Source organism: Rattus norvegicus, chromosome 17 (assembly GCF_021556685.1).
Source record: "Rattus norvegicus strain SHRSP/BbbUtx chromosome 17, alternate assembly SHRSP_T2T, whole genome shotgun sequence".
In the NCBI taxonomy this organism is placed as follows: Eukaryota; Metazoa; Chordata; class Mammalia; order Rodentia; family Muridae; genus Rattus; species Rattus norvegicus.
The window spans coordinates 64,271,955-64,290,030 of record NC_141550.1 but is presented as its reverse complement, the minus strand read 5'-3'; the positions used below and the strand labels follow the sequence as shown (position 1 = coordinate 64,290,030).

The 18,076-nt window shown below is 39.5% G+C and overlaps 1 protein-coding gene across 6 annotated transcripts in view; it reads right to left on the bottom strand.

Moving 5' to 3' along the window:
* The window catches only part of Poted (POTE ankyrin domain family member D), a 33,554-nt gene extending 16,185 nt beyond the window's left edge, over positions 1–17,369 (bottom strand). The window contains exons 1-9 of one of the 6 annotated variants that reach the window (XM_087591564.1): positions 17,130–17,342; positions 16,977–17,058; positions 16,203–16,426; positions 14,992–15,106; positions 14,440–14,613; positions 8,582–8,688; positions 7,116–7,253; positions 3,731–3,792; positions 241–271 (exon numbers count right to left, since the gene is read on the bottom strand). In XM_087591564.1, the coding sequence (XP_087447690.1) occupies positions 241–271; positions 3,731–3,792; positions 7,116–7,253; positions 8,582–8,688; positions 14,440–14,613; positions 14,992–15,051 (572 nt within the window). In that variant the 5' untranslated portion in view covers positions 15,052–15,106; positions 16,203–16,426; positions 16,977–17,058; positions 17,130–17,342. 6 annotated transcript variants of the gene reach the window in all.
* Positions 17,370–18,076: the final 707 nt, after the last annotated feature.

Below are 18,076 nucleotides of genomic sequence, written 5' to 3'. Positions count from 1 at the left end.
CAAATCATGCACCAGCTACTTCTTAATCATAGGACAAATTAATAAAACTAGGAAAGGAGAAATTATTCAAACTATGGGTGGTGGCACATAATTAGAAAAGATGTTAAAATTTTACCAGCATTTTAGAAAACTATTGCTATGAAATCTAGCACAGAATAGACCATTATACAAATAGTACTTTTTTAAAAGGAATTTCATACTCATTTAACCTTTACTATTTAGAAATTTTATGCATCCTACCTGTGGGAAGAATGGTCATCAGAATCATATACTATTAAAGAAAAAGGTAAAAATATTAAACTGTAAAATGTTTAAAAATGTAACAGAATCTTCTACAGTGAATGTTAATTATAAAAATGAGATATACTTACTATTATTTTCTACTTGTTCAATCAATATGGGGGAATGAAAGTTAACATTAACTGTGAACTCAAAGTCAACTGTAATTTATATCATAACAAGAATTTCAGTCAAAATTCTTTATCATAGAAAACTCTATGTGTACTTGCCTCAGAGAGAAACTTTGAAACAGCATTTGTTAGTTAACATGGCAGTAAGTTCCCAGGGATAAGAACATAACTGATATAAACTATTATATATGTGTATACATATAACATGTGTATGTATATTTAATATAAATATATATGTATATATAATTACATATTTATTTGAGATGTAACAGTTTTCCACAGTGGCAGCAAAAATACTTTTAATTTATATAAAACACTTGCAAAAGAGAAAAATAACATGGTTAAAGCTATTGACATTTCTTATAAGAGGAAAATCAGATCATAGAAATGAGGCCTCAGTGTATAAACAGTTGTTCTCCAAAAAAATTAGGATAAATACAGACTTGGAGGGTGGTTTTGTGGTATAGTGCATTCTGTGAAAATGTCAGAATCTGAAATCGAATCCCTGCATCCATTCTAAGGTTTAAACAACAGTTTACATCTGTGACCCAAGTACCAGGGGCAGCAGAGACATGAAGATCCTGGTGGCTAACAGATCAAGATAGTCTGGCCAAAAGAGTGATCTCCAGGTTCAGTGAGAGATGCTATCTCAAAAAACATGAATAAAGTTGAAAAAATAGTAAAATATATGACAAAAGTGCTTCCAACCTCTTGCATGTACACATGGCTAGGTATACCTACATTGACATACATGACACCCTATACACTGCATACTTGCACAAACAGAAACATGACAGGCAGTGATTGTGAATAAGTAATGAGTACTTCCTTGATGTATGTGAAGCTCTCATTATAATTTTCAATGGCACAAACAATAATATAAAAAGATAAATCAGCTATGTGTGGACTGTTTTCAAATTTACCTCTCAAAAACAGTGTCATTATGGTTAAGCTATCATCTAAACATTCTAATGTTACTGCTATGTCAAGGATTGTATGACAAACCACAGACACAGTTTAGAAAAGCATGTTCCACTCCTCCATTGTTGGTGGGATTGCAGACTGGTAAAACCATTCTGGAAATCAGTCTGGAGGTTCCTCAGAAAATTGGACATTGAACTGCCTGAGGATCCAGCTATACCTCTCTTGGGCATATACCCAAAAGATGCCTCAACATATAAAAGAGACACGTGCTCCACTATGTTCATCGCAGCCTTATTTATAATAGCCAGAAAATGGAAAGAACCCAGATGCCCTTCAACAGAGGAATGGATACAGAAAATGTGGTACATCTACACAATGGAATATTACTCAGCTATCAAAAACAACGAGTTTATGAAATTCGTAGGCAAATGGTTGGAACTGGAAAATATCATCCTGAGTGAGCTAATCCAATCACAGAAAGACATACATGGTATGCACTCATTGATAAGTGGCTATTAGCCCAAATGCTTGAATTACCCTAGATCCCTAGAACAAACGAAACTCAAGACGGATGATCAAAATGTGAATGCTTCACTCCTTCTTTAAATGAGGAAAAAGAATACCCTTGGCAGGGAAGGGAGAGGCAAAGATTAAAACAGAGACTGAAGGAACACCCATTCAGAGCCTGCCCCACATGTGGCCCATACATATACAGCCACCCAATTAGACAAGATGGATGAAGCAAAGAAGTGCAGACCGACAGGAGCCGGATGTAGATCGCTCCTGAGAGACACAGCCAGAATACAGCAAATATAGAGGCGAATGCCAGCAGCAAACCACTGAACTGAGAATAGGTCCCCTATTGAAGGAATCAGAGAAAGAACTGGAAGAGCTTGAAGGGGCTCGAGACCCCAAAAGTACAACAATGCCAAGCAACCAGAGCTTCCAGGGACTAAGCCACTACCTAAAGACTATACATGGACTGACCCTGGACTCTGACCCCATAGGTAGCAATGAATATCCTAGTAAGAGCACCAGTGGAAGGGGAAGCCCTGGGTCCTGCTAAGACTGAACCCCCAGTGAACTAGTCTATGGGGGGAGGGCGGCAATGGGGGGAGGGTTGGGAGGGGAACACCCATAAGGAAGGGGAGGGGGGAGGGGGATGTTTGCCCGGAAACCGGGAAAGGGAATAACACTCGAAATGTATATAAGAAATACTCAAGTTAATAAAAAAAAAAAAAAAAAAAAGAAAAGAAAAGCATGTTCCCTGGAGATTGTCAACCCCCATTGAATTTTGTCTAACTTGTACTTACAAATGTCTTACCTATGATATCTTAACCTTTGTGAATTCATATGGGTAATTTCTCTGCTGTGTCCAGAAAACATTCTTACCTTGTAGTTACCCATTGCCTCTGGCTCTTATACAATCTATCTATCACATCTTCCACAATGATCCCTAATCTTTGGGACAAGGGATTTTGGTATAGTTGTCATGTTTGGGCCTGAACATAGTTCAGTCTCTTATTCTTTTCACATCGACCAATTATAAGTACCTATAGTAATCATGTTTACTGTAAAACAAGCTTCTCTGATGAGGGCTGATAGATACACAAACCAGTGGGTATAGCAATTAGGAGTTGGTGTGTGTGTGTGTGTGTGTGTGTGTGTGTGTGTGTGTGTGTGTGACTGTGACCATTAGTAGAATGATAGAAACAGATTTTCCCTAAGGCCTATGATCTTTTTACCCAGAGGTTCTTGACCCTGATTAGTACCAGATACTGTTTTCAACTTAAGGAGTGGATTTAAAAAGTGGTTGGTTACTCCTGTGACATTTGTGTGACCACTGAATCAATGTACAAGTCTTGTAGGCTGGCCATTGCTGTAGATGGCAGGGTTCATAGCTGTCTAAGATTACTTTTCTTCCCTGGTACGATGCATAGCACCTTTTATCATTGTGAAAGTTAGCCAGGAGGGAGGAAACAACTTGATTTATCGGTGTTCTATGACTCAAGTATGTGATGTCTTGGTCATTAGTGCCTGGTGAGCAATGGTGAGCACTGGAAGTGGCCTGTAGTATTTGAGGCTCTAAGGGTCCTCTCTGGACAACCGTTACAAAAAAGGTAACCTGTTGCTAGCACTGGGCTTATTCGTTAAAGAAAAGAGAGAGAGAACAATCATATGGAAATTTACTACTGTAAAAGCTTCCTAATACACACACACACACACACACACACACACACACACACACACACTTTAAATGAGGTTATCACTTATCACATAATAGAGCAAGAAGGACCCTACTAAACACCATAGGCTACGAAGTCAAAGTTTGCTTACTACAACTTTTATTGTATAAGGTAAGAGTAAGAATAGTAATTTATTATCACAAAACTTACCTCGATTGGATCTTCGGATATGTTTAATTATTGAATTTTGGTGTTTCAAAATAGTGCGGGCACTGTCATGAACAAATACGGTAGTGCATAAAATTGTTTTAAACACTTATAAAATACATAAAATTACAAGCACATCTTTGACAATATTAGACGTTATCTAAACTTAGTAAACTATACTTAAAATTCATAACCTCTAAAATATTTTTATTGAACTTACAGTTTAGTGGGAAATGATGGAGGAGCACAGTGAAGGGAAACTGAACCAGCTCACACAGAAACTAGGTAAATGTGACATGATAGATGGTCTTACAAGGAGTCCTGGGTCTTTAAAATCTGCTCTGTTCTTTTTTTTAGTAGGCATATCAATACTTTTGATTCCTATGGATCAGATTGCTCTGGCCTCTAAGGCCTGGCAGGTGGTGTGTTGTCCAAGGTACAAAAGGGAAACACAGGGCCAGCCCCTCAAGACAGAGCACAGGGAGAGCAGAGTCCTGACTTAGGTGCTCTGTTCTTAGACAGTGGTTTTCCTTATAACGTCACTAACTGTCAACTTGACACAGCTTAGAATTACCTGAAAAGAGTCCCAATCTAGTAATTGTTCTTATTAGTTCAGTCTGTGAACATATCTTTGGGGATTCTCTTGATTGATAGGAGGATCCAGTCCACTGTGAGTAGTACCATCCCTAAGCAGGTAGTCTTGGACTGTATAAGAAAGTTAGCTAAACATAAGCTTGTGAGAGAGCCATCAGAGAAGTATTCTTGAGTAGATTATGCTTTAAGGTACTACTTGAGTGCCTGGCAAATGCCTGGCAAGACTTCTACCAATGATGACTTGGAAGTATAAGTCAAATACTTCCTTTCCTCCCCAGAGTTGCTTTAGTTATGGTATTTGTCATAGCAACATTATGAAACTAGAATAGGCTTAAAACTTAATTTTCTAAAAAAAGCACTTTGTTACATCAACTCACAATGTTAGAGTGATATTTAACAACTTAAAAATATTTAGTATGACATAAAACAATGACATAATTTGCCTATTAATGCTGAACTGTTTTAGAATCTCAAATAAAACTCAAGGTGTAATTCATATCTGGGTCTATAATTGATATATTCCAAGTAACAGAAACTGTTAATTCCTATGTTTGGCTATTTGCTGCTCTGTTTCCTGTAGCCTATGTTTCTAAACAAATTCTTTACATGAGATAATGATTCTCTCATACTATTACTATTATTACTATTATTGTACTAATCCACCCAAACGAATAAATAAATTCTACGATATGGGTTGGTGTATCTCTATTCCTCCTCTAGCAAATCAAAGTTTAACCTAACAGCTTTGTCACTATGACGCTTTAATCCTGATCCTTATTCCCAACAGACTAGGAAAATGTAACTGTTTTATATATGTAAGCACATACTGATACCACAAAATGACTTAACTCCTAAATAAAGATAATCTAGCTTCAACTTAAAGATTTTGAATAATGACTTCCTTGGCAGGAAATATTGGAATATCCTGAAATTTTACAATATTACTAAAGTAGCTTGAGTCATTTTCATTTCTATGGAAAAAAAAGTCGTTGTATTAACCTATTACAAGTTGACTCCCCTGCTAAATGTGACAAGGGATCCTTAACAACAAAAACAATGTTAGTGTGCAAAGGAACCATTGGGTACAAACCGAAAATCAAAGAAGAAAGAGATCTTTCTACAACATGCTTTGAATGCATATAATAATTTACGAGTAATCACAAATCATATTTGATCACAGAAACGATGAAGTCCTCAAAGGTAACCTTACTGTGGCTATCTTCTAGGCTAAGATGTGAGGACATACAAGATTTTGAAAAGGCAGTAAGGGCTGGCTTGTTATCACTGTGTGTAGATAAATCTAGGAGGCTCAGCTCTCAAAACACAGCCTTATATTATGGCTGAAATATATTATTTGAGTTAAAAATGGGATGCTACACCTATCAACTCTGTGGGCACCTGAAGCGGGGAGAGCTGGCTTGGAGCAAAGGTGAGATTGAGATAGGCTCCAAAAATCTCATCTTGAGACCAGCAGGATTTAGGAATGCTCTTTCCCTATTCTTACCCTACATACTTCAGCAGACAACCTCTACCTCTCCCAACTCTGAGGACAGTCGCATAGTCTGGCCAAATTATAGGTTCAACTTTCTCTCTCCCAGTAAAAACATGCCCAGTAGGTTCTCTGAGTTCCTCTTCATGTAAATGAAGCATTCCCAGCACCTCCACCTCGGCCAGTAAATGTACATCTATCTTAGAAATCCCTATCCACAACCTGAGATCTATACAGCCCTTGTACACCCAGAATAAAGAATCAAGTTGAGCTGTCTTACTGAAGCTGATATCAGAAGACATCCCATTGTAAACCTGGCAGTCTGAACTCATCTGCCCACCCCTGCTCCCCTCACCCTTGTGGGTTAGTGATGGATGACTTCAGAGTAAGGGAAAACCAACAAACTCTCAATAGTGTGATGACCTACCCAAGAATACACCAATCAACATCCTAACATGGATTTGGGAATACTTCACTAGACCCTACCCCAGATGTATACATACATATACATGAACACTAGGTAACAAGGTAACACTAACTTGACTCAGTAGATGTCATACACATATGTATAACAGTAATTACCATAATAATGGTAATGAATTTGGAAGGGGTGAGAGGAACACAGGAGGAATTGGAGAAGGTAGAGTGAGTTGTGGAAATTATGCAAATACAGTGTACTCAGGTATGAAAAATTTAAAACTTGAAATTAAAAAGTGAATATACTTTTAGCTTTCAAGGCCTTCAGGAATATTTTGATAGATTTTGAGATCAGAATCAGGAGACAAATATGAAGTGACATTTAATCAGTACTGGACTCCCAAATCTGTTGTAATAGCACTACCGAAAAGAGTGGACAGAAAAAAAAATATGACTATAATTTCCCCTTTCTCTCCCACAAAGGAAAGAGGATCCACTTTGACTTTACTGGGCTTAAGGAAATTGAGGTTGTTTGAGGATCCTTGAGAACTCAAGGAGGAGTGTGTAGAAGACGGTATGGTACAATTTTCTCCCAAACTGGATATTTTGAGATTCAGAAAAGAGCTGGGAATGAAGTTTAGTGGTAAGTGTATGCAAGCCCTGGGGTATAGCCTCATTACCAGAGACAGTCCCTGAGATAAGACCTCTTATACTCATACTTGATAACTCATCTACCATCCTCCGGGACTCAGCACAGGTGACGTGCATTAACATTCTGCCATTTAAAAACTATTTCAACTAAGCAATGAAACCTGGTCCAGTGTAGAAGACAATATTATAATTAAATCTAAATTTGAAACTAGCAGGCATTTTAATATAAACACTTACACTTTACGATGGCCCATAATGGCATATCTCAGTGCATTCCAACTGAAGGAATCTTTTAAGAACACATCAATGTTAAGATTAAGCAGAAGATCGACGAGACGTTTTGAGTCAGATTTGACTGCATACATTAATGTTGTTCTGAAGAGACACAAATAATTCCACTATTAGATGTTCTGCTTACACCATTAAACAGATAACTGAGTGGATTTTGCCAATCTAACGCCTTGCCTGTTTGTACATGATTGACCGCTCACTAGCAGACATGCGGACATAGGGAAGACTGAGGCACTCAGTTTTTAAATTAATCACCAAGGCTTAAAGAAGAAAGCAAACTGATGCCTGCTGTCCCGCTGGGATTTTGTACAGTAGAATTCCTATTTTAATGTCCTTTAAGGGATGACACTGCTTGCATCATTTATCTGAAGTATCAAATGGTTTAAATCAAAGATCTTCCTCTTTGGTCTCACGGGATATTAAGTTTAACCAACTAAATGTCAAGTAATGAACTTGTTTGTATATTTAAAACAATGATAATAATGATAAAGAATCCTTTATTGTTTTAATTAATAATGGTGACAGCTAGGTTTTAATTAATGATGGTGACAGTCATTTTTATGCATGGCTAAATATGACACAGTTTTGGAACCTCTTTTCAAGCATGTCATTTTTCCATCATATCCCAAGATATATATGGTGATAAATCACGTTTCCAAGATCACATAATAAAGCTGGAAAGTAAGACATTAACAATCCTCTGCCAAAATTCTCTTTGATGATAATAATAATAATAATTCTCTTCTCTAATAACTTATTAGTTATTTTCACTAAAGTTTTTCGAATTTTAGCAATTTCTCTTTTCTCTGCCCTTGTAAATTAATTATTAAAATAGCAAAATTATGGAGAATAAAGAAAAAGGCTATCACTGTTTGGTAATATTTATAATCACTTATGTACAACGTAAGATCAATATTCTCTTTAGCAGGCAATTTAAAGCAAGAGACATCAAAAATATATATGATTTTCCATTTTTATTCACACTTAAGATAACATTTAAAGTAAAATTGCATATGAGATAGAAAACAACTGCAAAACCATGGAGAATTTTATTAGAAGAGGACAGCAAGATGTCCCAGTGGGTAAAAGCACTTAGTGGCAGGTCTGGTAATCTGAGTTTGATCATGAGAGCTACATTCTAGAAAAGGAGAGCTGACACAAGTAAGCTGTCCTCTGACTCCCACGTATGTGCCAGGGCGAATGTCCACATCTCCAGCCCATACCATCACTCCACAAGATAAAATGTAATAAATAAATTAAAATAAAAATTTCATTCTAAAAAATAATAAAGCCAAAATTCTATCATTTTATAATAAACTTAATTTGATTATATTGTTATTTTTTCAATTAACCTAGTGATTAATTTCCATTCTAATATGCCACTTAAGGTGTTTAAAAATCTCAAAGAATACCTTTGTTGCTCATCAGACACATTTATATCTGCTCCTCTTCTTATTAAAAATTCTGCCATTAGGAGTTGGTTTTCTCTGAGGGCCAGTAATAGAGGACTGAAGCCATCCTGTTAGGAAATCAATTAATCGTTCACAAACTTCTGCAGCTGAGCTGAAAATCCTTTAGACGTCCTTATAAACTTCCCCTGTGCGCCAGAGCAGATCACCAGCTTTCTTCTATCTCTCCCTCGCCACTCCCTTCTCCTTTTGCTCCTTCTTTCTTGCCCATGGTAGTCCCAACCCGATTTCTCACTTGAGACATCTGCTGGTTACACGAGGCTTCGCTCCCTCGACAGAGTTTATTGCGTGGTATTTTGGAGTCATGTAAGTTGCTCCCATCTGAAGCACAACCTTGAGGTTAGGGAGAAGTTACAGTTTTTTTTTTTTTTTTTTTTTTGTTCTTTTTTTCGGAGCTGGGGACCGAACCCAGGGCCTTGCGCTTCCTAGGTAAGCGCTCTACCACTGAGCTAAATCCCCAGCCCCGGAGAAGTTACAGTTTTACCTCAGCAACTCCAGACCCAAAGTAGCAAAGGGTTTCAGTATTTTCTTTTTTTTTTTTTTTCTTTTTTTTCGAAGCTGGGGACCGAACTCAGGGCCTTGCGCTTGCTAGGCAAGCGCTCTACCCTGAGCTAAATCCCCAACCCCTCAGTATTTTCTCAAATAAACAAAGTAAACGTTTTTTTCTACAGCAGGCTTTCTGTCTGTATTCTAAGTGTACTGCTGTATATGACTGTTTAAAATAAATGGCGAGATGGTCGATTTTCTTTAGTATTCTACAGGACTGTTTAATTTTACTTAAATCCTCTTTATCAATGCTTCAGTGGAGTAGATGTTAGTGTGTGACAGAATGGTTTTAGGCAGACAATGCGTAAAGCTTTCCAATAAGCTGTCATCATAAAGGGGGGGGGGTTGTGCATTCTATCTGTGGTGCCGAGTACTGAAGACCCCTGTTACAATCCCTCACCAAGGAAACAGACTTTACTTTAAGTAAAAGGCCTCAAAACAACTCTGACACTTTTCTCTAAGTAGACTCAGTTTATTATGTGATTACAGAAAATTATTTTAACCATCAGACAACCTAACACACGAATCCAATCTCTCTGATGATAGCCCCATATCAATGTTCTATTTCTACAGTTCTTGTAAGTAAGGCCTTAGTCTAAAGCATGAACCTTCTATATGAGCCTCCTCACTGGAACTATAGTATCTTGAACTCGTTTGTGTTTTTTGTCCCCTTTGGCTTCTGTGTAAGTTCCTTTTCCTTTAGTTGACACATAAAGCAGAAATAAAAAAGACGATAGTTTATCAACAAAAACTTGAACAATTATCTGTATTGTATCAGTTTTAATGTAATTATTGCTTATGTGCCTAAAGCACAAGAAAAAGACTATATGTTGTGTGCAATATGCACAACCTCTCTGGTCATAATTGTGATTTACCTAGGAAGTCTTACAGAGTTTTCCAATAAGATCGTCATTATTTATGTTGCAGATTAAAGTATTCCTTAAGGCTGTAAGTATTTGTGGTGCTCTGAATATGCTTGACCCAGGGAGTGGCAATATTAGGAGGTGTGGCTTTGTTGGAGAAAGTGTGTCACTGTGGGGTGGGCTTGGAGACCCTGCTCCTAGATGCCTGTGAGACAGTCAGTTCTCTCCTGTCTGCAGTTGGATCAAGATGTAGAACTCTTAGCTCCTTCTCCAGCATCCATGTCTGCCTGGATGTTGCCGTGCTTCCTGTCTTGATAGCAATGGACTGAATCTCTGAACCTGTAAGCCAGCCCCAGTTAAATGTTGTCATTTATAAGAGTTGCATTGGTCATGGTTTCTCTTTACAGCAATGCAAAACCCTAACTAAGGCAGTACTGAACCCACAGCCTTATGGATGCTAGGCAAGTCCTCTCCTCGTGAACCACATCCTTATGTCAAGAAATAGTTACAAGGCGCTGGAGAGAGCACAGTGGTTAAGAACATGTGTTCCTCTTGCAGAGGACCAGATTCCTGCTCCGGGCATTCATGTCAGGTGCTTCAGAGCTGTGACTTCAACTTTAAAGGAGTCAATATTTTCTTCTGGTCTTCTCCCTTGGACATTGTACTCATATCAACCCAGATACACACTTATGAATAACAGCACAAGACGGATGGAACTACACAGGTGAAAAGATTCTCATTGCCATATTCTTTTATTTTGTGCGTTTTAGTGTTTCCAATGGCCACTCTGGCAGTGCTATGGCTCCATTAACTAAACATTCGCTGAAATCTTGTAATCCATGCCATGTTGTTATTCTCATTGAAAAAGCATTACTGTAATGAGTATTTGTCGATCTGATGACCTGAGCGATAGCAAGGAGACAGAAGTAATTTAAAATTCTCCTTTCCATATTAAATAAAAAAGAAACTACAAATAAGATATTTGTAAATGTCCTCTGACTTGTGACAGATACATTATGGTTGGTTCTATAATTAATGATGTTTTCAACTTCTTTACCCAGGTGACAGGGAAAGAGGAGGATTGGAGTCATATTCAATAGGAAAGTGTAGAAGGGTATAATTCCTAATAAAACCCCAGCTCTTTTAGCGATGTCTAAAGCTTTTGAGATCCAGTGGTTCTTACCTGGGATTTGTTTCACAATCACAAAGTTATTTTTAAGCATTCACTTTTAGGCCTTATTAGATTTACTGAAAAAATAATATATATATATATATATATATATATATATATATATATATATATATATATATCTCCAAAGAAGCCTGTACTTAAAAACTTCATGACCCTGTCCAGTTTACTGTGATGCACAAGTGTAGTTTCCATCGAAAGGAACAGACTCCACACCTAACATCCTGACTCATTTTGTCCTGTGGTATTGAAATTGGCCTTTGAAAACTTATACTTACAGGTAAGTGCAGGTTTCATACCTTATCATGGAAACTTGTCTTTGCAACAGGCTGTGACCACTAGAGAAAACCATAACCAATCAAATGCAGAGCCCAGTCCCAATAGATACTTTTATAAAACATTCTCACATCCAGGGCTCAGGGGACATTGTGGGAGAGAAGCTGAAAAGATTGTAGGATCCAGAGAATCAGGGAGTTTGCTGTGAAATCGTGTCTCTTAATAATGTCAGAAGCTGTACCCGCAAAGTCTCATCAACATGACTGCCCAAACATGAGCTGGATGAGGACACCACCGATGGGCATGCCAGAGTGAACAGGGAAAGACACAAGGTCTCCATCCTACACAAAGAACTGCTGGCAACTGACGAATGATAGGAGTAGTTGAAATAGTTTCCTTGGGGAAAAGAACACCAATTTGTAATCCAATACCAAGTGGTAAGCCCTGAAAACATACATACAAGTAATATTATACACACACACACACACACACACACACACACACACACACACGCGCACGCGCGCGCGCGTGCACATATATATACAAACAATAATGGGCTTTTGAAATAAAACAAGGAAGGATATAAGGGAAAGCTCAGAATGAGGAAAGAAACTTAAATGTGCTTTGTATACCCAGTGAGACTCTATTGGAAAAGACGAATTCTTCCTTTTTTAGTGGTTATCAATTGTATATAGCTTCTAACCTTTGGTTAATGACAGTGACCAGTCTGCAAGATGTGATGGTACAATATTGGCACAAAAGTTGCTGTAGTTACCATCTAATATACAACTGAATATAAAGTTCACACCCCAAAATGGAACCCCAGCCTGACACTGCTTGGGTGGCCATATCATTGAGACTTGATAGGCCATGGTCTACAAAAACACCAAATACTACTGTTCTTCTAAAGAAATGTACCAATAAAATGACCCTCTAGAATGTACCAGAGATCTGGGAGGTGAATGACTCTCAGGACTCAAAGGGAGGGACCTTGGATGACGTGTTCTACTGTGTTGAGGGGGAACTTGTAGAGTCCACCTCCAGTGAATGAACAGGACATCAAGTGCAGGGATGAGGTTGCCATCCCACAGCCAAAACCTCTGACCCAGAATAGTTCCTGTCTGAAGGAACTGCAGAGACAAAACTGGAGAAGAATATGAATGAAAGGAAGTCCAGTGGCAGGCCCAAATTGGCATCCAGCTCAATGTTAGATCTGGGGCCCTGAGACTGTTATTGATGCTGTGGTGAGCTTACAGACAGGAGCCTAGCATGGCTGCCCTCTGAGAGGCCCAACAAGCAGTTGAAAGAGTCAGATGCAGATACTAACACCCAACCAATGTACAGAAGCCAGGGACCCCTGTAGTTGAATTGGGGAAAAGTTGGAAAAAGCCAGGAGGAGACTGTTCCATGGGAAGACAAGCAGTAACAACTGACCTAGACCCCGAGGTCTCTCAGACACTGAGCCACAAACCAGGAATCATACACTAGCTGATATGAGGACACTGATACATATTCAGCAGAGGATTACCTAGTCTGGCCTCAGTGAGAGAAGATGCATCTAATCATTGAGAGTCTTGAGGCCCCAGGGAGTGGGGAGGCCTGGTGGAGTGGGTGGGGGGATTGGGAACATCCTCTTGGAGACTGGGGTGGGCAAGGAGGTATGGGATGGGGAGTGGTAGGGGAATAGACCAGGAGAGGGATGAAGTCTGGACTGTAAAATAGGATTAAAGAAAAAAAAATCTAATGACATTCTCCTACCCTCATAGGTCAGTGTCTTACTCAGGTATCATCAAAGAAGTTTTCTCTGACAGTGGATAGGAACAAGTACCAAGACCCACTACTGGGCAGAGTAAGAGAACTTGTCTTCACCAAATTTCTCCTCTCAGGCTCAGTGAACTCTATGGAAGGGGAAATGGAAAGATTGTAAGGGCCAATGAGGATAGAAAACACCAAGGAAACAAGACCTTCTAGACACAACGAGACTCATAGACACTGGCAGCATACACAGGGCCTGCAAATGACTAAGCCAAATAGGGTCCATACACTAAGAGGGAAAATGGCCATAAGCCTTCATCCCTAACCAAACTATCAGTATTTGAATAAAAAGGTATTTCAACATGTTCCAGTCAGGAACAACTGAGACTGTAAACATGGAAAATCAACCATCATATCTCACCTTTTCTTTCTTTTTTCTTTCCCTTCCTTCCTTTCTTCCTTCCTTCCTTCCTTCCTTCCTTCCTTCCTTCCTTCCTTCCTTCCTTCCTCCCTTCCTCCATCCCCCCCTTTCTTTCTAGAAAGGATCTCACTCTGAGTGGCCTGGAACTTGCATCGTAGAACAGAACAACCATGAACACACAGATATCTTCTTGCTTCTGCCTCAGAATGCTACATGTTGCATCAATGGGAAGGGGCCATGTGAATGCTCTATCCCCCAGAATAGGGGAATGCTAGGGTGGTGAGGTGGGAGTGGGTGGGTGGAGGAGCAGCCTCATAGAAGCAAGGGGGAGGGGGAGGGAATAGGGGGCTTGTGGAGGGGAAGCCAGGAAGGGGGATAACATTTGAAATGTAAATAAATAAAATAATCAATTAAAAAAGAAAACAACAAGAAAAAAAAAAAGAAATGCCTTGCTTGTTCCTTGACTATTTGTGTTTATTGTCTTGGTTGTTCCCTTAACCTAGAATTGACCTTATGACTTGCATGTAATTAAAATGGTATAAAAGCAGACTATGAAAAAATAAACCTGCCTCAGCCTCAAAACTGGCAAGAAGGAAGGAGGAAGAGGAGGAGGAAGAGGAGGAGGAGGAGAGGAGGAAGAGGAGGAGGAGGAAGAGGAGAGAAAAAGAGAAAGAAAGAAAGAAATGCTATATGTTGTTTTTCAAATGTGCATTTTTAGAATATTCTGAAATTCAAGTTCTGTGAACTTTACCTTAGTCTTTTCTTCGATGTTTGCTCCATAGGGTAGCAGATTGGCAGCAATGGCTGGTTTGCCCACATAAACTGCGTAATGCAAAGCTGTGTTGCCATTTGCATCCTTTATGTTTGGGTCAGCCCCATGTTCAAGGAGTAAAGATACAATGTTTTCTTCACACATCTGTACTGCCTGTTAGTATGGTATCAAAAGTACATTGTCAGCTTTAGAAATTAAATACAAATACTTCATAGTTCTCACCAACTTGTTATGTGTTTTGAATTACTTCATGTGAATGGGTGTCTTGCCTGCTTGTAAGTCTGTGCGCCATGCTGTACAGTGCCCTCAGAGGTGAGAAGAGAGTATCAGATGCTCTGGGACTGGCATTACAAGACAGTTGTAAGCCACCATGTGCATGGTAGGCATTAAACATGTGCTGGGGAGACCAGCCAGTGCTCTTGACCCCTGAATCATCTTTCTGGATGCCAGTTAGTTACATTTAAATTTGATAAGTTCTTCTAAATATTTACACTAAATCCATTTCAGCTGAAATTTATGAATTTTGTCTACCTTTATCAATGGTGTTGTCTTCTGATTGTCAAGCGCATTAATTTCACAATCATTTTCCATTAGAATATTTACTATTTCTGCCTTTCCATAACAGGATGCAAAATGCAAAGCAGTTCTGTAGAAATGAGAGGTGTCTCTTAATTAATCAACACTATTTCAACAAACACACATGTATATATATATATATATATAATTGCAAATGTCAAATTAAGTGCAATTCCTCTGTCGTCTTAAAAGCTATCTAGCTATTACCTAGCAACACAAAGGTAATAGTGCAAATTATAATGTAAATAGTGACTGTCCTCGTTAGGGTTACTATTGCTGTGATGAAATATTGTGACCAAAGCAACTTGGGGGCAAAAGGGTAGATTTCAACTTACACTTCCAGATAATAGTCCATTGCTTAAGGAAGTCAGGGCAGGAACTCAAACAGGGCAAGAAACCTGTACACAGGAGCTTATGGAGGCCATGGAGGAGTGCTGCTTACTAGCTTTCTCCCAATCTCTTGCTCAGCTTTCTTTCGTATAGAAACCAGGATCATCAGCCCAAGCATGGCACCATCCACAATGGGCCAGGCCCTACCCAGCAATCGCTAATTAAGAAAATGCCCTACAGACTTGTCTTTATGGAGTTCTTTTCTTTTGTTACACCATTTTTAAATAATTTATTCATTTATTTTACTCTCTGTACATTGTGTTTTACCTGCATGTATGTCTGTGTGAGGGTGTCAGATCTTGGAATTACACACAGTTTTGAGCTGCCACGTGAGTGTGTGGAATTGAACCCAGGTCCTCTGAAAGAGCAGTCAGTGCTCTTAACCAATGAGCCACCTCTGTAGCCCCTGGAGGCAGCTTCTTATATTTTTCTTTAACGGCTGAGCAATCTCTCCAGCCCTGGAGGCATTTTCTTAATTTAGCTTTCCTCCTGTCAGATGACTTTAGTTTGTAGCAAGTTGATACAAACTATCCACATAGTGAAAACTAGTCAAGCTACCGTGGGTGGCTTGCACATGGCTGGGGAGCACACATATCTCTGCCTGCTGCAGCTCTGGGAGTTCAGTGAACGAGGGTAGATTTTTGCTTTGGACATTGGTTATGCTCTGTTTTGGGGTAAAACAAATCACCCAGAAACATGAATTGGTGAAGTAAATGATAGCAGATCCATGAGAGTCAATATCCTTTCATAGTGAAATTTAGGAGACTCTGATTTACCTCAGTTCGTAATAAAATCTGGCAAGTAAGATGTGTTTGTTGCTTTGTAACCTGTGAAGTCTGCCAATGGGATCTCTTCTCTTCTCTCAGAAGTCATAGGAGATATCAGAAGTAATTTGCAAATGACCAAGCCTGACAACAAAGCCTACCGTGAAAATGGTCAGTAGTGAGTAATTCAGAGCTCCACGAAGGAAGAAGAATCACACAAAAATACGAAAAATCTACTGAAGTGAAAATGATAATAACTGTTATTGTACCTGTGAGCAATACCTAAAGGAAAGACAGGAAGAGGAGGACCCAGTGCCTGCCCCTTTCAAAATTTCGTTGAATGTTCCTTGGTAAAGAACATGTGAATGGACTTATGCTGATATCCAAGGGTCATTTGCTTCCTGATTGGATTTACAGCCCACTCCACAATTCATATTTGATTTGAGTAAGTTTTAGATCTGAGGTAGATACGTAATAAAGACTATCCCTCTTATGCAGTGTGTGTGTGTGTGTGTGTGTGTGTGTGTGTGTGTGTGTGTGTGTGTATCTCCAAAAGCGATGGGAAACCAGCTAGCACGTTGGACTTGTGTGGCTGCTCCTGAAGACAGCCTGACACTGACCCTGCCTGATGTGTAGGTTGCCAGGGCAGAGGAGACTGCACAAGTCAGAAATCACATCTGGGTCCTCCCACTCACTGTCTCCAACGGAGTCAGAATTGCTGGGCTTCTCTCTCATCATTCTTTGTCCCCACAGTCCCTCACCCATTATTCACAAACCCTCGCTTACCTGTTGTTACCATCTCTGTCGTTTACATTGTATTTTTTCTCCTTTAAGAGACTCTGCACTTCACTTACTTTCCCCAGACACACTGCAGAATGGAATTCATTGTCAGGATCATATAACAGGAGATCATAATCATATTTGTCTGCAGTCTCGCACCTACATGCCAGGCAATCCTTCCATTCAATTCTCTTTCCAGGGCCATCACAGAAGCCCAGTGGTGTTTGGGGCTTTGTCTCAGAGATGAAGACCTTCTTTTTAATGGAAAATAAAGACATCACTACTTTCCTACCCTCACTATTGGTCACTTATTTCTGAACTCCATGTTAACCTTTCACTGCCAACCTACCTAGGCTTATCACCATGTCCCACACAGGGAAATCTGAGTTGTGAGGTATACCCTATAGAAAGAGCATCCTTAGGTAACAGTTGTTACCTAGCAACATTGGTAAGCTTAAACATTTGCATGTTTTCTTCCCAGTGCCTGCTCGAGGAAAGAAAACTTAAGTGCCTCACACACAACAGAGGCTATCAAATAAAAAAAAAATCTAGTGCCAAGTGTGGACTCTGCTTTTTTTTTTTTAAACAAATCGTTGGTCAGTGGGGTCCAATAGACACCCACAAAATACAGGCTATTACCATTCAGAAATTGATGAGAAGATTCTGTTCCTGAAGATGCCACATCCATGAGTCATGGGACACAAGAAATCAAGCTGGTACTCACCTGAAAGCTTCGTTCATACTGTCTAGCTTCCATAGTTCTGTAAGGGTCTGTGCATGATGTTTTGAACTGTCGTCTCCGTCTCCGTCCCACAGAAATGAGCGATACCACGACGTTCTTCTCAAAGCAGTTTATTCAGGAACCATTCTTTCTGCATGCAAGCAGCAATCTCCTACCCCCCAAGCACACTCCCTTATATCCTCCCTCAACTCTGCCTCCTCAGTCCAGACTGCGTAATCTCAGTTCATAGGTCCACGTCACATGGCCTGATCTTGCATCATGGTGCGCCTGCGCAGCTCTCACAATGGATGTGGCTAGTTTCAGGTATGTGAGGAAGTCAGGTGCTAGTCATGAGACTTAGCTGCAGTCCTGGGCGCCATCTTGG